We start from the raw sequence: 22,986 nt of genomic DNA, 5'->3' as shown, positions 1-22,986 counted from the left end.
GTGGTTCATTTTCCTAATAAGCCCACATCGTCAAGGTCACACTTTAAACAGGAGACAGAGTGGGAGGAGGTCTGTTTTATCTTCATTTAATTTGTACCCTGAAACTTTTCCATATGTGTTAATGTTCTCCTAACGGAGGTATTGGGAGTGGAGAGGAAGAAAATAACATTGTCTGCATACAAAGCAAATTCAATGTTCGTGTTATGGGCTTGTATGCCTGTAATAGTTATGTCATTCCTAACGCCAGTAACGGTTCAAGCGCTAAGACATAGGAAGCCGGGATAACGTGCATCCTTGCCTTGTGCCTCCGTTGGGAGAATAAAGGTGAGATTGTGTTATTAACTGTTATGGAGGATTTAGGAGAGTGATAAGGGATTTGGTAAGGATGGTCAATTCCATGCCCTCGTAGTGCTTTAAACATAAAATTCCACTCTAAACGATCAAAAGCTTTTTCAGTATCAAAGGCCATTACAAGCCTGGGCTCGATGTTGGGGATGACAAGAGAAAGAATGTCAGTAACAAGTGTAGTGTTTGCATTCGCTCATCTACCCTTAATAAAATCCAGTTGGTCCAATTTTTAAAATCAGAGAAGGGAGAAGTTTTTCTAGTCTAGAGGCAAGAATTTTGGCAAAGATCTCACGGTCAACATTGACTGATATGGGTCTGTAGCTTTTAGGATCTGCAGGGTGTTTGTTTTTGCAAAAGTTCCATAAGGTGTTTTGGGGGGGAGGGGGTGGTTTATTACACAAGTTGTTGAGTAGATTTGGCGTTAGAATTTGATCAAATCTTCATAAATATTCTATGGAAAGACTATCTGGTCCTGGTGACTTTCCTTTCTTCATAGGAAATACTGCATTCATTATTTCAGGCATTGTGAAAGGAGAATGCAGGCTCTTCAGAGCATTTCTATGAGGTTTCTTTTTTGGAAAGTTATCCAAGAAGAAATGTATTTCTTTTTGGGTGTTCGGGTCAGAGGAGTTTTCAGATGAGTATAGTGCGCCATGCGTTTAAAATCCTTATACCGTGACCTGCTTTCGTATCACTGCTCATCCATTCATAACTAGCCCATTCATTTTAAGGGATCCCAGCATAAAAATGAGATTCTACATACGGCAAAGAAACGCTTGGATAGGATTTTTAAACAGGCATGTCTAAAAGGGCCAACAGCCGCAGCAGTCACTTATTCAGATTGACATTCTAAAGGCTTTGCTAGGAATTCGTGATGCAAATATTCACGGGTCTAGAATTACCCGTTATTTATACAGCGATTTTGCCAAAACGCCTCATGTTGAAAAGTTTTGTACAAAATTAACATGTAACCGAAACTGGCACTCATATGCAGATCTTGGAAGGACTAAAGACTGAGCCGACATGCTGAGGACTTTAACCTGTGACCTACAATCCCACACCAATCCAAGAAGCAAACTCAGCAGGTTCTCTCACCAGCCATTACTCTTGAACTGAGCCTACGACTGCTTTCAGCAGGGCCCCGAATGTGGGACTTCCACTGCTTCATAGTCAAGTCAAAGATGGATATCCGACACAGAAGTGCCAGCCTGCACTTTCCAAGCTAAAATATCCACAGGGCCGAATCAGCCCTTCGTCCTTCTGAAGTTGATAAGTGGAGTACCACTACATTTGCTAGTAATAACACCATTGTAACAGCATTTGGAGGAGGAATCGCGCATGAAGTAATATACATACAAATGTGATATAGCAAATAGTAATCGAAGTGGATGCAAGAAACTCTAGGCCATGGATATGTACTTGGCATGAAGAAAACGATAGGCCAACAAGTCAACTCTACCCCAGGGAAATCCAGTCTACCCGTTCGTTATCAAAGCCAAAACATACGCGAAACTAGGATGGCTTCTGGCAGGCGGCATTGCGGCGGGATGGCATACCATAGCATGCACACATTTCAGCGGACTCCAGTGCATAGGAATGGAACTCAACACAATGTGAGCTTTCTCGGTTTCTGCATGCTGCAATGGCCAGGCCAGCCCCCCGCCACGCTCCTCCCCTCCAAAATGCCACTGCTGCATCATCCCACCCGCAGCTGGTGCCAGCTAAGAGGAGTTGCATGGCGCAGGCCAGACGGTCAATACATTGCTGCCATAAAAGCACATTTTCAAGGCTTAAGGATACCCAATTTCTAGAAGATCTGACAGAAAAGCAGCTGCGACATGTCCAGTCCCTGTCCTTGTCAGAAAGGGGAGATAATCCCTCTGTGGTTGGAGCGAATAATCCAAAACCAACGTGTGCCCCTTTAGTAAAGGCGGATTGAGAAGGCTCTAACCCTAGTCCCCCACCCACTTGTGCCAGCTTGCTTGCAAACCGGGTCTCCAGCCTTGCCTCAAAATAGAATCTTGCCAGTGTCTTTCTTTTTAGAAAATCTACACTTAAGATAAGAGAAGGCTGCATTAACAAGGCAACACCCGACACAGAACGAGAGAAGCCGCAGATGAAAGCCGAACACCAAACACTGAAGAACGCTGGAAGCCCCGGAAATGCACTGCACAGCAGAAGGAGAGACTCCGCTGAACTATGCGGCCACGTGCAGCAAGCCACAGTGATGCTGGAGCAAGCCAGCCAGATGTCCCAAGAAGCTTACCTTCCGGGGAGCAGGAACAGACTGAAACAGTGCCCAGCCCAAGCCGCCATTGCCGTCGCTCCGTGGGGAGGCAATGAAGAGAAAATGAACAGGGTTTGAACCCCTTTTCAAGTCTTCCCCTTCAGCATAAACGCTGCGTGTAGGGAAGGCAGGGCCAGATTAACCAGGTAGAGGTGGCCAACTTCCAAAGAGGGCGGGAGAGAAGCAAGGGACACGAAGCAGGAAATGTTGGTTTATCAAGTGAGGTCAGAGGTGGAGGACAAGCAGGAAGAAGAAGGGAGGGGCAGCCGCTTGTGGAGCAGGTAAGGCACTGGCTTTGGAGTGAAAGTGATTCTGCAGTTTGAGCGTGCATGCTTATGTGGTAGTAGGGATGTAACGGTATAACGGTATACCGTTAAAGATACCGTGAACCACTTAATTGAACAATAATAACCGTCACATTGTTTATACCGTTATACCGTTCATACCGTAAAGTGTGCTTTTCAATCTGATTTGGAAAGGCTGCAGTAAGCAAGTGCTGCCCAGTCTTGGTCTTGCACTGTTGGATGTGCCGTCTGCCAAGTAGTTTCAGTTGGAGCAGTTTTTAATGCCATTCCATAAACCACACGTGCCTGACACAAAATCAATATGTTAACAATAGGAAGAATAGATACAGTGCCAAGAAGGAAAAGGGTTTACTTTGGGTTGGCGGCTTTGGGGTTTATATATTTATAATGGATAATGTTCTCTAAACATATGGCAATGGGGGATTTCCCTGGTTCTATCATTGAATTTACATATAAGAAGTCATACTGCGAAATTCACTCATCTCTGTGGGTATTCCCTGCTGCCATACCAAAGAGTAACATGTCTGTGATTACTGAACACCTTTTGGCCCGCAAGTAAACTAAAGGCTGTAACGTAAAGAGAGTGCGTGTGTGTGTGTGTATATGCGCACAAGCGTATACTACCATCAGCCTCCATTGATCGATGGCATGCAGGTTATCAAGATGGCAACATGTTCATCTTCACCAGTAGCCAGTGGGGGAGCATAAAGCCTAAATGACCACTTAAGAAAAGCTATTCAGTTTGCTTTGCCAGTTGCAGCAGGGCTCCCCCCCCCTCCTCTCCACACGTGTGTTTGTGTTTGGTGGAAGCAAGGCATTTCAGTGGAAAGTATGTTGAAAAGCCCAATTCTGGCCCTGGGTGCCTGGTTTTGTTTGTGATGCTAAATCTGTCAATTTATGACCTTTTAGAAAATATTTGTTAAGATTATTTAACTCCACCTGCTATACCGCGATAACCATGATATACCGTCATTTGGCAAGAAGGTTATTGTACCGTCATAAAACTAATACCGTGACACCCCTATGTGATAGTGGAGTTAAGTGAATGGTACTGTGCGAAAGGAAGGCGTTTGAACGGTTGTAGGGAGGAATAGTGGTAAAGTGGGAGTAGTAGTAATAGAGTGGGAGTAGGAAGAGTAAAGTGAAGAAGCACAATGAGGTCCGTTGGGGTGGTCGGCCTGGCTGGTGGACTCAAACCCTTACATTCCCAACGCTCTTCCTCTCCCCATTCCTTAACACTTTTCAGACATTTTGCCACTGCTGTGTAATGTTTGGTGTTCTGGAGTACAGAGATGCTGTGAAACTGCAGTTGCACACAGCAGTAAATGTAACTAGAGTCTATGCTGCCCCCCCTGTACAACTTGCATAGATTACCTGCCACCAGAGCCAGAAAACCCACAGCACATGAGTTCATAACTTTAAAAAAGCAATACGCATTCTCGGCCCACTATCCCAGCATACAACCAACTATTCCAACCCAGCTGTGCACGTTTTAAATATATTCCATGATGCAAGGGCATGCTCGGTGCTTGTGAAAGGAAGGACTGAGCATGGAACAACCACAAAGGTACCCACCCATACTCTAGCATCATGTTCCAGGGAGTCTTTGCCTCCATGCGTGCAATGTACATAAAACACATTGGAATATGAACTCCAAGAAATAGAAAGAAACATTAAGACGCATGGTGATTTCAGCATTTGCCAACTTGCAGCTAGGACAGGCGCACCATAAGCTGCAAAGACTGACTGAGGGCCAGAAAGGTAAATGGTCACAAAAAAGTGAAGGCGCTAGACCTCACAATTTGCAATGGTATCAGCACGAGGGGTCTTGTTTAGATGTACTAGGAATTCAACGGCATTGCCTGTAGCTCGCTTATCCTCACAAGAGACCACAGTAGATCTCTCTGGTGCAGAAAGGTGTCAATGCACAGCTCCATCTCACTGATGAGGCCCAAAAAGGCTGAACACACGTGCATGGGGTTACTGTTGCTACTCTTGTTCAAAGGAGGCTTGCCTGGCATTTGTGTGCTTGTCTGCCCTTCTGGGCGGGACAAAGACTGATATGCAAATGGTTATACCTCCTTCGTGAAAAGTAATGAGCTAAAAGCGATGGCTGCGGACTCTCAGTGGGTAAAAACCACTGAAGAGGTCATGGCTTCATTGGGTGAGACATGGTAGCCCCCATTTTCTCTTGAAAATAACTGTCGCATATCTAATACACTCATGGTTGGTTATACACCCACTCCTCCCATGAAGAATGGGGAAATCACCCTCTCCAGTTCCACACAATCCAGGACTCATTCACCATTTAAGACTACTGAAAATGTTTATTCAAGTCTTTCGAATAAATTCTCAAAACTGGACTTCCTTTCCCAAAATGACCAAAATACTGGGAAGAGGAATCCAGCAATGCAGAGCTAAACAGGCCACAAGCCCAGCGAGCGCTCTAGAGGTTGCTCAGATACACCTGTGAACTGGAAGTTTAAAAGGCAAGTGAAACCAGGAATCAAGGTCTGCTGCTGGCAGGAGAGCAGCATCTCTCGTGATGTTGAAGAAAAAGAAAGGCAATTACTGGCGTGGTGGAGCCAGACAACACCAACGAAGCGGCTGCTGCGCAAGGTCACGCTGTGGGAACGCCAGGAGCCAGCAAGAGACTGCTGGGCATTTGAAGGTGACAGAGCAGCACTTTACTTACTGGAGCCAGGAACAAGCCAGATGTGGCAAGTGGAAGCAGCGAGAGAAGAAACCAAGAGCAAGCAGACACGAGAAGAAAGTGGAGCCCAAGCACCTGAGCAAGATGCCCACAGAGTGAGACGTGCCCTGCCTCCTAATTTTATCCCATTCCGAAAAGTGTAACCAAGATGCCAATAGACTCCATCAGAAGTTAAAAAGGGATTTAGCAGAGAGTGACTAGCAGAGCATACGGATCTCGAATTACCAGGATATCCAGCAGGTACGCCTTGGCAGCCTGCTACAAAGTAGAGTCCCCCCGCCATCAGACAGTCTGACCGCAGTGACATTGCAGTCCTTGGTGGAGGCCTTAAGAGGAAACTGCAAAAAAGAAAAGAAAAACTCCCACATACCGCCTACCGCAACATGTGCACCAGCATTGTGCATTCATTGTGAGCGCCCCGAAGACAAGACGGACCACGGCGGGTGCGAAAACCGGTCCGATTTTCACGGGAAGCTGAATTGCACTGCAGCCCACCTTCACCCAGCTCGCAACTGAGTCCAACATGACCTATCAGAAGCCCAACAGCCGAGGTGAGAGGGCAGTGAGAAAACTGTGCATGACTGGGTGTTTGTGAAACCGACGATCACTGGCTGCTGTGGACCCAACGCATTCGCCTACTCGAGCACCCCTTACACGCCGCGATCAGATTACATCTGCCCATGAGGCCTTGTCGGAGGGGATGCATGTGCATATAAATATGCTAACAGGGACAGAGCACGAGGCGCGGATGGTGGGCAAGGAGAAAGATTTGTTTGCGGACTCAACTCCAATGAAAAGATCACATCCACGTACGCACTGAATCTCAATATAGGCAGCGGTCGATAACAGCAGGGAGCAAGTGGGTGCTATGCCTGCTTCTAGTAGCCGATTACAAGGCGGGCTTCTCATCGGCTGCTGGTCCCTCAGGCTCAAAGCAATGTATGTAAGGAGGTGCTCCTAATAACATTAGTTTTGACTAGGCATGATCCAATCAGCTCCTGCAACTAATCCAGGTGAGCACTACCAGTCGGTAGGAGTATGTAACATATCACTGGACCCTGACTCAGATAGAAGGAAGGACAACAAACCGGTAAACACACCACTGCGCTGTTCTACAAGATGACACCCCAAGATGAAAGTGCAATCTCAACTGCAGGCGATCAGACAAATTAAAATCAGACAGCGGACACAAGAAATAACAGTCCAGGATATCAGGAGGGAACTGCAGGATTCCACCACCCGGTAGAGCGCCCAAGCCGAACTACCAACAACGAACATCACATCATTGCACTAGATGATTTAGTCTCCACAGACTTCAATGGGGTTATAAAGTAGGTGCAGCGCTTGGGGGCCAAACAGGAGAACAGGTCCAGGCACAATTGTCTCGGCGTCGTCAGAATTCCTGAAAACACTGAAGGTATCATTTACGGTCTCCAGCAAGATGAGCTGCAATTAAAAAACCTGCAGAATTACATCGAAAGAGTGCACACATAGCTCCTATTCCCAAGCCAGCCGTGGGGCACCAACTGCTTATCACTTTGTGCCTGTTAAACTTCTCAACATAAATTGGTAATTCTGAAGGCATGTAGTGCTGCAGAGAACATACAGGTGGAGAACTCCAGTGTATGGATTTTCAACAATTACTTACTCGAAGTCTCCAGGTGCAAAAGGGCTTTAAACCCATTGTTCAAGGCACTAAGTACAGAATATAAATACTACCTCAAATTTCCAGCAGTGTGCTGCATACAGATTAACAGACAATGGCACTCATTTGAGGACCCAGAAGAAGCCTGGCGATTCCTAAAACAGCAGCGAGATTTTCTCACCACAGACTATGCCTCGATGGCGGACAAAGTAGTGTAGGCAGACTGACTACCACCGCAACCACAGCGCCACTCATCGCAAGGGGTGGATGGAAGACGGCGAGTAAGAAACCCAGAGGTCCAGAGCGCAGGCAAGATGTGACCCGGAAGTAATGTTATAATGGACGCGCACTCTGTGGTGTCAGGCATGCTTGGAGCATGAAACAAGAAATTACCTAACTTGTTCCCTCCTTCATGGCCGGCTTGTGCAGGGACGCAATGACAGTCCTCAACTATGGACTACCAGATCTGGACTCTGCTGCATGGTCACTCGATCCCATCGATGTGCTCCTGAAGGAATGAGATGGGTTGCGCAGTGTGAAAAACCTGAAGGTGTCTCACCCACCAGTCCCCGGGGAGCTGTCTTCCAGGTGGCCAGGACACGGCCATCGCTTTTGGATCAAGTTCCTGGGGGTGGACCAGTGCAGGAGGATCACCTGGATGAGGGATCCTTGGGGAGTGTAAGTGGGTGGGACACCGAAGGGTGAGATGCAGTATGCCCTTCCCTGTAACTCCCTTTTCCCATCCTACCAAGTAGGATACCTAGAAACAACCTCCCACCCCCTTTCCTGACACTTTCTCACAGACAGTTCATAGTGAGCGACAACAGACTAACACCAGAGCCGTATACCCAACATGTCCTGACTCAAGTGTCAGGCAGAGTCGGGCAATTACCGATGATTACACACACCCGACTTCCATCACACTTCCCCACACGGATAAAAGGCGGAGCACGAAAGCACACTCTGGGCAAGGCAAAACACACGAAGCAGCAGTTCCAAGATGGCAGTTTAACACGGGGAGAAAGGCAGCAAGAAAAGAAAGAGTTGCAAGGAGGGAATTGCCTGTGGCCTTTTCACATGTAGAAAACCGCTATTTTCATGAGCCCTTGATAACAACAAACATAAGACCAGGAATTAAAGCGACAGAAAGGTGCAATGTGCATCGAAGGTACCTGGAGCTCTCCTGCATCAATAGCTGAGGAAAGGAGGAGCGATTGCCACTTTGCTCTTGCAACAAAGTCCCTCCAGTAAAGTCAGCGAGTCGGGGAGACTGATAGACGGGTCTGTGTTAGAACTAAGGTTGCAAGCGGTAACATTGTATGAAGAAATCTGCAAAGAATAGAATGTAAGGCGTTTGCGAAGAGCGATGCAAATATAATTGAATATCTAAGGAGTGATTGAACTAATGAAACCAAGGTAGATGCCATATACAGAGTGGTCCGGCACCACATCAGTGCTCCTTCCAAGGACTCTGTTAGGCATCCAATTGAGTGTAAAATTGTGAACTGTGAAATCAAAGTGGTCCTGCAATAGGTCAAGGCAAACCCTGTGCACACTCGAAAGTTAGATTGCTAATACAAACAGTAATTGGTCCGAGCGCGGCTGCGGGAGACTAATTGTGAAAAGTGGATCTGAGCCCAACCGAGCAGGACCCGGGGTGAACCGCGAGTCACCCGAGAAAAGCTTGTGGTACAAAAGGGATCTGAGCCCAGCTGAGGGGGATCCAGGGTGAGAGTTTATCGCCCTATGTGAATACTTGGAAGGAAATTTTTCGTTTGATTCATCAGGCCGTCTGAAGCAAGAGACATTTGATAACTTAAGAGACTTGGGCATAGAGGGCCCTGATGCTTGTAAAGGAACTACATCCTCGTGCCGAAGAAGCCCAAGAGTGCGCTATGCTCTGAACGGCCTTGCCCCGTGCTGAAAACGTGGGAAAGGGAGTCCAACGGCCTGAACATCCAGACTTGTCATTTTGTGAACTCTCCTTTACATGAACATTACCCCACACCATTTGTAACTTAGCAATGAATATTAGCATAGACCCTTTTATTTTGACGAGACTTCTCTGGGACTGCATTATTATTTTGATGGTCGTAGCTTGCACCCTTCTTAGATAGGCGTTTATCACAACCTTGATAAAGTTCAATCAACACCCTTGAACTGTGGTCACTTGTGTCCGTCTTATTTGATACCATGCCTTCTTAACAGCAACTGCTAATCCGTGGTACACATCTTCCCCCCATAACTAATCTAGAATGCACAGCTTTGCCAAGATATCCAGTGTCTCATTTTCAGGGGCACTGGAATGGAAGGGGGAGATCTGTGGGCTGCTTTAGCTGTGTATTGGGATACAGTTCGAGTCCAATATTTTATTGGTTCTCCTTGTTACGGTTTGTTCTATTACCAGGGAATGATTCAAGTACATGTTTTCTGTCATGGAGATGATACGATTGTTCTCGATAAGGGCAGGTCAATGATCACATGCGGGCTAGTCCACCTACGCAGGAAAGGATGACCTCACTCACACTTATTAATTACACTCAACAGCCTGGGCCTGGGCCATCCCTTTAAAAGAGGACGGATGCTCAACTACGAGGGGGATGTAATCTTCTTACGAGAGACATCTAAACGCAGTGGAGTCCACAAAATTGGGTTGTGGCTGGGTGGGAATAGCGGTGCACTCTCAATATTGAAAGAAAGGAGGGATCTCCATCCGGATTCATAAACGTTTTCCTCTTAAAACGAGGGCCACAGCAAGGGAGGGTCAATACGTTCTGATCTAGGGCCTCCACCAACAGCAACCTACTACATTGCTTATACTGTTGCCCCAAACTTTTTTGTGCAGATACTCACCATGTGTGCATGCTTCATGGGCAATCTGACAGTTGTGGGAGGAGACTTTAATGTGACAAGAGATCTACAAATAGACAGGCAGAGGGGGGGGGGCACAACTCCATGCATCATCCCCCAAAAACGTATCACTCTTACATCTCTTATGGATGAACTTAGGTTACGTGATGTTTGGCGCCTCAGACACAAAGAACACAGGGATTATACCCTTTATTCTAAATCGACATCAGTTACTCCAGGCTAGATTACTGGCTTCTTCCCTGCAATGCCATACACATGGTTCAAAAGTGTAGCTTACTTCCCATGACTCTTTTTGATCACACTAGTGCAATTACACAGGGTGCTGCCGAATGTACCGCAGCAAGTATCATGAAGATTACACTTAAGGGCCCTGAAGCAAACAGATTTCGTAGCACAACTCAAAGGGGACTCTCATATTCTGGCAGACTAACTTATCGCCGGAATACACAGCTCATTAGTGTTGAGACACCTTTAAGTCTTACATGTGTCAAGGTATACATTGCGGTGGTCACATAAGCTGAAAACATAGGATGCCTGCGAGACACAGTTGAGATCGGACATTCTTGTCATAGAACGACATCTGCACACGTGGACCCCAAATATACGCACACCATCCTTAAGCTTCGCAGGCCGCATAGTTAAAACTAGTGTCCTCAGTCCGTGCCCAAAGGTCTTTCACAAGCTGATCCCAAACGTTTTATACAGACAGTGACAGACCGTTCCACATGATGGCCCTGGTATTAAGGAGCAGACAAATGGCTCAAATTATTGACTCAATCCGAGACAAACAAGGTGTCTTCCTGGTGGGGGATGACAATATTAACATCCGTTTTGCAGAATACTATAGGGAACTCTGTGCAGAACCTCCATACTGAGACATGCAGCAGGCTCATGAGTTTCTGCGCTCCTTTCCATTGCCCAAGGTTACCACAGCTGAAGCGGACAGTTAAATGTTAAAGGTATTTGTACCGTGCACCGGATCTGCAAATGATATGGTGGGATGGGTTAGTAAGGTGAAGCAGGAGTAGGATAGTGAGAGGACAGTCTTAATCTTCCGATCACCACAGACAAAATAGTTCGGCCCTCACCCAATCCCTCACAGTCGGTAAGGCGCCCCGACCCAGATGGCATGCCTATCGACTTCCACAAATCAATGGCCGAATAGTTTGCTGAAATACTGGAATCTGTGTTCTCTGAGATGTGGCGGTGTGGACATCTCCCGTACAACATGCCCGCCGCCAATATAGTAGTCTTCCATAGGAAGGGCCGTGACCCCGAGGAATGTACTTCTTTCCGTCCTACTTAGTTGATCAATTCAGATGCACACGTTTTTGCTAAATGTCTGCTGCACCGGGAAGGGATACTCCTGGTCCCGATTCATAGGGACCAGACCGGGTTTATCCACAATAGGCACTCGGCGGATAACGTAAGACTCCTCCACATCGTCGCAGGGGAAGCAGACACAGGGGACGTAGTCCTATTCCTGGATGCCGAAAAGGCTTTGGATAAGGTCAAATGGGATTATATGCTTGCAGTCCTGGAAAGATATGGCATTTACAGCTCAGTTTATAAATCTGATCACATTTTTCTACATAAAGCCTAGTAACAAACAGCATCACTTCCGCCCCATTCTCCCTACATACGGGTACACCTCAGGGGTGTCCTTTATCGCCTCTTTTATATGTGGTTCTGCAGACGGTGAAACTACGAAATGACCTGCGATGGACAGGTATCGTAATGAGGCCAGAAGACCATCAAGTTTCCTTGTATGCTCTATTAGCCAATGCTTGTTGCAAGAATCCAGTTCCATAGGGGGTATAAATAACGGACAAATCAGTGGTCCTTCCACAATGAACTGACATTCCTTCGGACCCGGGTGGGGTTGTGCCGTTTAGATTACAACTAGGTCATATTAACTATTTAGGGCTAAATAGAAGTGCAAAGTTAAGTGACTTGCTCAAGCTGCATTACCCTCCAGTGCTTGGGACTCGCTGGCCTCAATCGCTGTTGGGCCGGATAAATGCTTTTAACGACCAAAGCGATACTTAGCCTCGATGATACCAACTACAACCACACCTAAGATGTTTAAAGATTTAGATGCACTCATTTCCAAAAATCTATATGGCGAGGGAGAAAAGCACGACTAAATCTAAAAACACTGCAAGCTTCTAAAGCCAATGGTGGTCTGGCACCACTGTCCTGGATAGTCAGCTACCTAGCGACACAAGCCTGTTGGCCCAAGAGATGGATACACAGAGGACTTGCCGAAAGGTGGAACACTCCCAGTTAGTCCCACACTCGCCACTTGAGATCCTAGCCTCCCGCCAGTGAAACCTTCATGGCAGATTAAGACACACCCCATTTTAGGACCAACAATTACTCAGTGGCATAACATAAGATCTATGTTGGGTAGGGACACCCGTGTAGTTCCAGCCTGGATCAGCCTAAGAGCAATAATGTCATATGGACATGCATTGGAGGTTATGGTAGCCTGCTCAATGAGGTGGTTGTATAGTTGGTCTGGGTTTATCTCGGCGGGTTGAATAGCCAAGTTTAGTTGTTTCCTCAAAGTTAGGTGGCCTTAAATCGGATTTCCATAGAGCTCCATAGTTTGACTATCAGATGGGAGAAGGCCGTTCCTCCAAATGTTGTCTGGAAGGGTCTTGTTTCTATTTGGAGATCAGTGTTAGAAGGTGGAGGAATTTGGCTCCTTGTCCGTGCAGTGTTTTATGGGCAATGCAGAAGGCTTTGAAATGGATGCATTTCTTTACTGGTAACCAGTGTAGACTTCTCAGGGCCAGTGTGATGTGGCCTCTAGCGTCCAGGCTAGTGTTGCAGCAGTATTTTGTATCAGTTTTAGTTTTTGGTGAGCCGTTCGGGCATTCCTAGGTACACCATGATCACAAGAGTTCTGTGAGGGAAATTGAAATATGGGAGGATCCTGCTAATTAACCGTAGGCGATAGAAGAAAAAGATAAAAAATGCTTCTATTGCATTGATTTGTGGATCCACAGCAAGACCATGGTCCATGAAGAGTCCCAGATTGGTTCTTCACGTTTGTGCTCTCCAATTCTGTTCCCATGCGCGGGGGCGGGCAAGGTATTTCTGCGCTTGGTGGGCTTCTTGTGTGGCGATCAATATTTGTGTTTTGGTTGGGTTTAGTTTGAGATTGTTGTTTGTGTGGGATTGGCCAAGAAATCTTTTTTCTACGGATTGAGTAGCTCTTTGTACACATGGTTCTCCAGGATTTTTTCTGGGTATGGCAGGTTTGAAATGGGTCCGTTGGTGACATGGTCATCCGTTTCTCAGCACATCCCGTCTTTTAGAAGGGGTTGATGTATGCAGATTTGAACGATTTTGGTACTATTCATGTTTGTGTTTAAGGATACATTAATCAGTAGTCGGGGTTGTGGACTGGTGTTCTGTGGAGGAGACTAGTAGCTTTTTGCAGAAATCTAGTGGACACAGGTCGCTGGGGGATCCTGCTATGTTGATATCTGTTAGAAGTTTGTCAAACATTTCCTTGTTTAAAGCTTCAAATCAATGGCTTGTTGAATTGCTTAAATTTTTGCTCTTAGGTGGGCCATGATGCTGTTGCAGAAGATTTTAAAGGCTACACCGTAAGTGCACGAAGGTTTTTTTATTTTATTTTTTCACTAAACTTAATATTGGATTCTCACAGCTTAGTATGCTTTTAGGACTGCTGATTTGTATAGCCCAATGTGTCCGTAGATCATTTTGTCTGACTAGTTGTAGTTTTTCCTCTGTCGCATTTCTCATTTACGATTTGTATTTTTTGATTTCCCCTCAGTTCTTCTGTGAATAATCGTGTTTTGACTTTTTGGTGTGGGATTTCAGATTTAAGGTGTTTTTCAACTGTGTCTTGAGTCATTTCATAGCTAGTGTCAGGTTTTGTAGTTTCAAATTCAAATAATTGTTTAATGTATCATGGTCAAGTCTCTTCCAGGTTCTTTGGTTAGTCGTAGTTTTCTGGGCATCGTGCAGTCTGGGATTCATTTATTTATTATAACGGTGAAAGGGATCATATGATGTTCGCTCCATATCATGGTATTTATTGGTGAGGAGACAACCGAAAAGTCCATTCCCTGCACAATATTCCATCTAGTGTGTGTTCAGCTCAGAGTTGGACTGTTCACAATTGGAGAAGTAGGGTTTCCAGTTGGGCAAAGAGGGAGTTTGTGGTTTCATTATCTCTTCCGAACCAGATGTTGAATTCTCCTAGAACAAAGATGTTGTTGTGATTTATGCTATGGCATCAGCGAGTTCTGTGGCAAACTTAGGGTTGTAGGTGGGTGGTCTGTAGATCAGAAGGAAGAGTAGGTCGACTTGGGCATTGAGCTTGAAGGAGACTAGTAGCGATTTGCGCTCTTCTATTGAGGGAATGGACATGGAGCAGATGTAATTTGTGTGTGCTAGAGAGATTCCTTCTCTTCCGGTTTCTCTGTAAGGTTGTATTAATCTGTAATCTGGTATGGCTTCATGAGCGATTACTTTGTAGTTGTTTGAATGCCATGTTTCAGTTAAAATAAAATAAATAAAAAAAGAGTGCCTGTGCGCCTTCACTTAGATGCCGTACATTTCAGTTTTGTGCGCCGACATAGTTTGCACATTCAGAAGGCTGAAGCGTTAGTGTGGGCGATTTAGCTTGTTCTTTTTTGGATGTTATTTCCGGTGTTTGCGGGTACAGCGTCTGTCGGACCTTCTGCTCTCTGTTGGGTGGGCCAGTTTGTTCTGGGTTGTGTGGTTATATCTTCTGTCCCCTTCATTGAAGAGGACCCCCCCCCCCTTAGGTTGCACAATGGCTTTTCTCTTCTCAGGTGTTTGGTTGTCCAGGTGGCCCTTTTCCCAATCTCTGGTTATACAAGGAGTGTAGATGTTAGGGGACACCAGTTATCTCTGGTGCTTATAGATGTCTTTCTGAAATTGTTCTCAATGTTGCTGGGCTATGGGTGTTGGGTGGGTGGTGTGGTAGTATAGTGTGGTCTCCTTTGGAATTTGCTGGGTCCTGTTTTTTGGGATGTTTGATTTCTGGTGTGGCTGGTTTGTAGGTGGAGAGTTAGCAATAGATAGATGACGACAAAAACATCATTCTTGTCCAGATCTGTATTTCATTCAGTGGGGATTTAACAGTGTTGTGAATTCTGTTAGATCTTTCCCGTTAGTGGGTCTGCGATTTCTTTTCTATTTTGTTATGTTTTCCATTCTTGTTCCTTTTTCCTTCTTGCACCAGGGCTTATTTTGTAGTTGTGGGTTTGTTTGTTGGGTTGCAAAGCAGCAAAGGCCTCGCTGTGATTAGAGGATCACGGTTTTGGGGGCATGCATTTGTCAATGCCTATTATTGTCCTTAGTTCAAGGGGTGAAAGCCCTCCTCTGGTGAACTTGTTTCTTAGTCTTCAGGTCTTGTGGTGGACATATTCTCAAAAGTTCACAGTGGTCCAATTCGGGATGACTGTATTCTCGGCATTGCAGGTTTGGATTCCCAAGGGGTTTCCTGTGGTGGATGCCTTGTGGTTTAAGGAGTTCTCAGATGAGCACAACGATGGGGTTGAACTTGTGAGGAGTGAGATTATACTGAAACAACGGTCTATATTATTGGGTTTTTACAAGTAAGCTCTGCTCCAAGCTCATCACTGCACAAAGAGGCTTGTCTCTATGAGGAAGATACACTTGCATCCCACCTGAAATTAAATGTTGGTAAAGGGCACCCCCTACCCCTTGTCTCCAACAGCAAGGAACTTGAAGATCAAAATCTACTTCTGGTACTGGAGGGCTGTGTATTTAGTGAAGGTAGACGAAAGGCCCAGTAAGTTGGCCAATAGCTCCCATGATTCCTTGCTTGTAAGCAGATGTAATTTCCCTTACACTTTAAAGTGTTCAAACTAGCAGCTGCTTGCACTGTTTTGTACAGCACCAAAACGAATGCTGACGGGCAACTGACTATCCAGAACGTGGGAACATAGCAGATGTGGCGACATATCACTTCTCTGTGCTGCGTGGCCTTCAGTAGAACGAGCAGGCTGTGGATTTTCTACTTTTAGCAGAAATATTTAAGGGGTTGGGGCCTTTGTATCACAAGCAGGAGCTTGCTCATATTTTCAAACCTTATCTAATCCAAGCTCTCCTTCTGAATCACCTTAAGTCAAGTCAGTCTGTCGACTCCATTGCTCAGGCAGGAAGGTCATTTACGTGTTTAAACCTGGAGGCATTATTAGACAGCCAATAAAGATGCTCAGGCAGGATGAATAAGAGATCCCTCGGGCAGTGCTGCTGCTGGTTCAGGCAGGAGTAAACATGTCAAGTCACAAGCCACTAGCCAACCATAAAAATTCACTCTGCAAGAGTCCATCATCACTAGCCAACAACAGTTTTAAATGCAGATTCTGCACCCGCTTACATATGATTTACATCTTCATGAGGTTCCACCACCATCTTGGCCATGGTGTAAGGCTATAATGAACCTACATTGGGTTAATCTCCATCCCTTTCAAATGTTGCAAGACACAAGTATCATTTATGGCAACCATGCTGCCCTTCTCTTCAAGTTTACAGTGCCCCACAGCCGATTATATTCGCCTTTCTCCGGAAAATACGTTTGCTAGTCTGGGGCATGCTTAAGGAACAGAGTGGACTAGCTAGCTCTGTGGTTGCAAGCATTGGGGTCTCTGGTTGGCACCATCTTCAGGCTGAACAGGTTTGTTATCTCTGACTCCCAAACTTCATTTTAAAAAGTCTATTCGGGTTGGGAGGCTCAATAACTACCAGACACATTTCCCTGGCTTTCTTCCATAATTTTGACACCCCTGCGAACTCACCTTCAGTCAGATCATAACTATGGGTATCTTGCTAATCCCAACACTTTCCCAATACCAACCTTTTACCTTCAAGTGGTGCTAAATACCTCCCATTGAATGCCTTGTATGTAGATCACCCAAATCAAATCCCAATTCCTATGATCACATGGCCTCAGCAGGGTACTTTCATACTAACGGCCCTGTTATTTCTACAACAGAACTTGCCACTCAGGCCTGCAAAGCCCTTCAGCAGACATTCGGGTACACTGGTGCTTAATTGTTTGACTTCAACCTTTAAGGCTACTCTACTCCTAGCTCCTCTGGCCTAGATATGACATGATACAGCATTTATAACGTGCCTATACACCGGTGTTTCAAGGCGTGACGAGGGGGAACAGTGGGAAGACAAACAGCGATTTTACTAGGCCAGGTGTCATTCAGATCGCCAAGTGCATGGGAGGGGAGGGGGGGGGGAAAGAGTGCAGTACACAGGATAATAGAACATATGGCCAGCTGGTGGCAAGTGCAAGGGTAAGTGCAGACATGCAGTATCAAGTGCTGGCAGAGGGACTGAAGGGATACAGCGACAGTCCACAGTGCGACTGGAGGTGGAGGGGACCTGGGCACAACTTTGCAGATGGCACCCAGATCCTCATCCCTTTAACGGGTAACCATGAGCAGGATTCCATCCTCATCAATCAAATGTATGCACTAATCCAAAACTGGATGGCCCATAATAGTGTCTGCCTCAATGACAACAAAACGGAGCTGCTCATAGTCGCACCATCTGCCAAAATCAACTCACTACATCCCACCTACACTTTCTTCAGCATAGACGGTACCACAATCCCAATCCTCAAACAGGTCAAAACCCTCAGTGTCTACTTAGATTCCACTCCAACAATAACTAGACAAATCAACGCACTTTCTTCAGCCACCTCCTACACCTCAAAGCTCATCGCACTAACCCGCAAATTCCTTAAGCCCAACAACTGCGTCACACTAGCAAGAGCTCTTATTCTCTCAAAATAAGAGTACTGCAATATACTCCTCTTAGGCACCTCCAACAACAATCTGACCAAAGTCCAACTCATGCAAAAACAAAGCCCTCCGAGCAGCACTGGGCATAAAAAAAGAAAACACATCTCTAGTACCAGAAGAGATACTCACTGGCTTCCCATAAAGGCAAGGATCATTCTCAAGACTATGTATTACACATAAATGCATCGCCAATAAAGCCCCCAAATACCTCAACAGCATTATCACAAAAAAAATCCTCCTTCAGACCCCTCAGATCCAGCTACAACCATCTTCTAGAAATCCCACGATACAAAAAAGTAAGAGCAGGGGGCAGTAGCTTCAAAGTCCTAGCACCCAAACATCATCAAGAATGAAAAATCGCACCAGATATTTTTTATTTTAAAAAAAATCACTAAAAACATGGCTATTCGACCAATACTAATTAGATCCCACTTCTCCGACACCCAACCCTAGCTACACTAGGATCCATAACCCAACCACCTACCGTTATGCTACGGTTATTTTGTAACCCATGCACATACTGTGTGAACTATAAGATTGTATTCCAAAGTTTGTCTGTAAATACGCTGTGATGGGTCTGGGCGTATAACAATTGTAATAAATAAAAATAAATAAATGCATGGGTATAGCACTGTGAAATCAAACCAATGACAGCTGAACTCTATACCACAATCAGTTGCATCACAACTCAATTTGCTCACCGCGTCCTTGAGACGGGAATAACTTTTTTTTTAAAAGTACATTTCCCTCATCACACCAGGACACAATTTTTAATCGCCAATACAAAGTGCAAGTTTCGAAAAGTTCTGTTCTAAAGCAACGGCTTGCCTGCAATGTAATTTACAGTCTTTTATCATGTACTCACAGAGCCAACAACTGCAATCAGTTTCTTCAGGATAGTCATGCCTGAGTTGACCGTTAAGTGCTGCACCCACATACTAGCTGGCATTGCCACAGGACCAAAATTCAGTTATGCCAGCATCTCCAACTCATTGACAAATTCAAACAGTTCTCGCAACACAACTATAAAACAACAATGGTACCATACTGGGCACTTCTGCTAAAGAAATTATCAATTTTTTGCAATATAATTTTTGTAAGGTGTGTCGTGTACTGCTCAGACTACAGTCTGTCAAATTCCTAGCTAACCAATAGCACTATAAAACCATAGCAAGTGAAGTTAAGCACTATACAAAGGGTTCCATAAAATATCACCACACTTTCATATCATCCAGGCCCTTACCTTCAACAGAGCTTCTCCAAACACACATACACCTGACCGCAATTTTCTTAATGCACAAGCGCTTGCACATAATAGAGTTTCACCCCTCTGGCACTCCGCTCCTCAACCTAGCCTACTAATAAGGCCACCCACATGACCAAAAACACAAGCAAACATCAGAAGTTGTGTGACAAGAAGCTACAATAACATAATTCCCCCCTCTACTACAGGTAGAACTTTGTTATTGCATGCACTGTCCTTCTCACATGCATGGTCTCAGGCGCTTAAACTGATGACCACCATATCACGCTTACTCTCTTCTATACACCATCATTCAAGTAGAACACAGCTATAACCCCGATAATTCGGCCTAGCTGTTCACATACAAACACGATCCACTAACACCTCAACACCCTGATAAAACACAGCTAGCTGAAGCACATTCCAGCTAGCATAGGCATTCCTCAGGCCTAACGAAGCCAGAACCCAGTCTGGGCATCCACCCACCAGAATTAACACATCCGAATGACTTCCTCAGCACCACACCCATCGCTAAGAAGCAGCTATCATCCAACAACTACACCAGCTGCACACATACCCGGTGCACCCATGCACCATACCAAACACTCTCTCTACTGACCTGAACTACGGTTCCCGAGGGCGTTCAACCTACAAGCGGCTTGAGGTCATACCAATGATACATAAGGCGCTATATATATATATATATATATATATAAATAATCATAACTCAGGGTGACACAAGCATGACACCAGATACTGGAAGACCCCCAGAATCCTCCCCGTGCAGGCATGTGTAGTAGCAAACATTTAGGGGAGCACCTGCTACCTTTTTTGAAAGGTGTAATAGCAAATCCCTTCATTGTCTGGGTGTGATCCTCTGAGCCCAGATAGTGCCTTTAGGAAGTGTCTTAAACACCAGGATGCTCGAATAAGGAAGCGCCACATATGTTGCTTTAGCGTGGGATACTGCAGGACCCAAGCCATGCCTGCAGCTCCCTGCGATTCCGAGGATCTGGCCTACATGTTAAGCTAGTCCTGCATGTGCGGCCTTTCCTCTAGGCTGGTTTGCCCCTTGGTTTCATGGGCCCCTATCCGGGTCTCACCTTCAAGTGAGTCTTCACCCCTGGCTGGTCGCTCGCCTCGTACTCCCCCGTTACCAGCACATCCCGATGGATCTCCTCTCGCAGACACTTACGCCCATTCGACGGAAGGTGGAAAGAAATGGGCCACACCGGCCCGACAAGTAATAAAAGCGGCAGCAGGCGGTGCACAGCCATAACCGCAGCAGCTAGGATGGAACCGGGGGCACGCACGCACGGCACGCAATGCGACGTACAGGACGTAAGAGGTGGTCTAAACGTCAGTCACGGAAGACGCCATATTAACTGTGGGCAAACCATCCTAGAGCCCTTAAACACCGGATGAGACTAAAGAGTGATACGAAATACGAGGTCCAGGCCTCAGCATCCGACACAGCAGACAGGACGCCTTGGATGACCCAGCATCCGCTTCATACTACGGTAAAATTGAGCGACGACCGCACAAATGAAGCCGTGCGGCCATGTTAGTTTCTGGTAGGGGCGGGACCCCGGGAACACAAAGTGGGAGCTGGAGAACCATGATAGGGCAATACTCATGTCTGTCATGAGTCAAGCTTCACTCCTAGCCGACAGGTGGCATAGGCGGGACTTCCAGAAGCAGAGGTGGAAGGCTGTGATAGGCTCAGGGCACTGTACATCTCCCGTCGTGTACTAATACAGAAAAAAAAAACTAGTGTGCTAAGTTGTTGTTCTTCACTTACTGGAGAAAAAAAAAAAACGAGATAGTCACAGCATGCTGCTGGCACAGTAGGAGTAAAATTAACATAATTGTATGTAAAGTGGTCTGCAACCTGCAGAAAATGTGCAAACTATATGTTTTATTTATTAAATAAGGATGTGTGAGCCCCTCTACCGAGAACAACATGGGGCAAATACATAGCTCTCAACCATTTCTGTTACAAAGGCGGGTGAAATCACCCGATTTCGTTTTTGGCGGGTGAGATGCCCATTGGAATTATTGGGCGTGCAGGAGGCTTGGCGGGTGAGTCAGCCCTTTACAGGGCGGGTGACACCCGCCAAAAGCGTGTGAGTTGAGAGCTATGCAAATACCCTGTTCTATGAAATTTCTCCCACTCAGGAGGGTCTACAACCACGTTTTAGCTCACTACACCCTTCACAGTGGAGAAATAACCATTTGCATATCAGTCTGGTCTCACCCACAACGGCAGTCCAGCACTGAAATGCTAGGCAATTCTCTATGTAGACACATGTTTCGGCCTTGTTGGGCCTTCTCAGTGAGGTGAAGCAGAGCCTCTCTAAGGCAGAGTGAGCAAGGGGTTCACGTCTGGATTACCCTGGGTTACTTAGGGTGAAACCCCAAGTTTTACAAATTAAACAAGCTTGTGGGAGCCCTTCTACTGAGAACTAACATGGGTCAAATACCAGATACTATGGAATTTATCCCACTCGGGAGGTCTACAACCACGTTTTAGCTGACTGTACCCTTTACAGAGGAGAAATATCAATTTTCATAGCAGTCTGAATTTTTGGGAACTTGGGGTTTCACTCTAAATTACCCTGGGTAATCCAGACTTAGACTCCTGGCTCACTGTGCTTAGAGAGGCGCACCTTCACGACACTTATGAGGCCCGACTAGGCCAAAACACGTGTCTGGGGTTGCTGTTAGTACTCTAGTTCAGAGGAGAATTGCCTTGCATTTCGGTGCTGGATTGCTGAAGTGGGTGGAACCACACTGATATGCAAATGAATATTTCTCCTCTGTGAAAGGTACAGTGAGCGAAAACGTGGTTGCAGACCCTTCCGAGTTGGCACCTTCCCAGAGAACAGGTTATTTGGCTGTGTTTGTTCTCAGTAGAGGGGCTCCAAGGCCTTTTTTCTATGTTTTATTTAACTGCTGGGCTATTGAGAATTAATAGGACAAACATTCTCACCAGAACAGTCTCTTAGAAGCTCAGTGTTAAACTCTAATCTTTGTCGGGATTGTGCTTTACTCACTCTATTTCCTGGTCAAGACTGTAGTGTTATGGGAGCACAGCAGCACTGCGCACGGATGCAGGAACCCTGCATCATAATGCAGCAACAGAGCTTAACAAAAGCATGCTTGTCTATGCACAGATTTACTTATAATGATGCAGAATCAATAAAGAACTGCCTTGATTATAACTGTGTGTCAGAGTGCTTTGTATGACCACATATTTTACAATGGTGATGAAGGGAGGGATGTGAAGAAGAAAAGATTTAAGCAAGGAGACACACAAAGAAAAAACATGAATCCATGTACAGGTAAAGCAGCAGACAAAAGAAAACAACGGAGAACAGAGAGAAAAATGGATCAACATGTGGCAACTCCAGTATTCCTACTAAATCCAGCCAGGCCAACCATACCATGGGAACAATGGCTACAACACTTGTGCATATGGAAGCGTTAAGGCTCCAAGAACTAAATGAGAAAAGCAGGGCTCAAAGAACTAAGTGTGAAAAGAAAAGCAGGCGTTTCGACAAAAGCATTAGGAATAGACGGCCAGCACATATTTCAAACACTCCCAGTAGAAAAGGAAAATGATGTATCAAATATAGAGAGTTGCAAGGGTGTAGAAGTAGGAATCAGACACCGTGGGCTCATGTTGTTTGTTATAAACTTTTATTTGGAATAAGAAAAG

The 22,986-nt window shown here is 45.7% G+C and overlaps 1 protein-coding gene across 1 annotated transcript in view; it reads right to left on the bottom strand.

The window, feature by feature from the left end:
- The window catches only part of TMED10 (transmembrane p24 trafficking protein 10), a 52,152-nt gene extending 31,267 nt beyond the window's left edge, over positions 1-20,885 (bottom strand). Inside the window, exon 1 of the mRNA XM_069638051.1 lies at positions 20,369-20,885. Coding sequence (XP_069494152.1) covers positions 20,369-20,542 — 174 coding nt within the window. The 5' untranslated portion in view covers positions 20,543-20,885. The remainder of the gene's footprint in view (positions 1-20,368) is intronic.
- Positions 20,886-22,986: the final 2,101 nt, after the last annotated feature.

The sequence above is a fragment of the Ambystoma mexicanum genome, chromosome 14, assembly GCF_040938575.1.
Source record: "Ambystoma mexicanum isolate Mex_15411 chromosome 14, UKY_AmexF1_1, whole genome shotgun sequence".
Classification (NCBI taxonomy): Eukaryota; Metazoa; Chordata; class Amphibia; order Caudata; family Ambystomatidae; genus Ambystoma; species Ambystoma mexicanum.
Note: the sequence above shows the minus strand (reverse complement) of the source record. Positions and strands in the feature narration are given on the sequence as shown.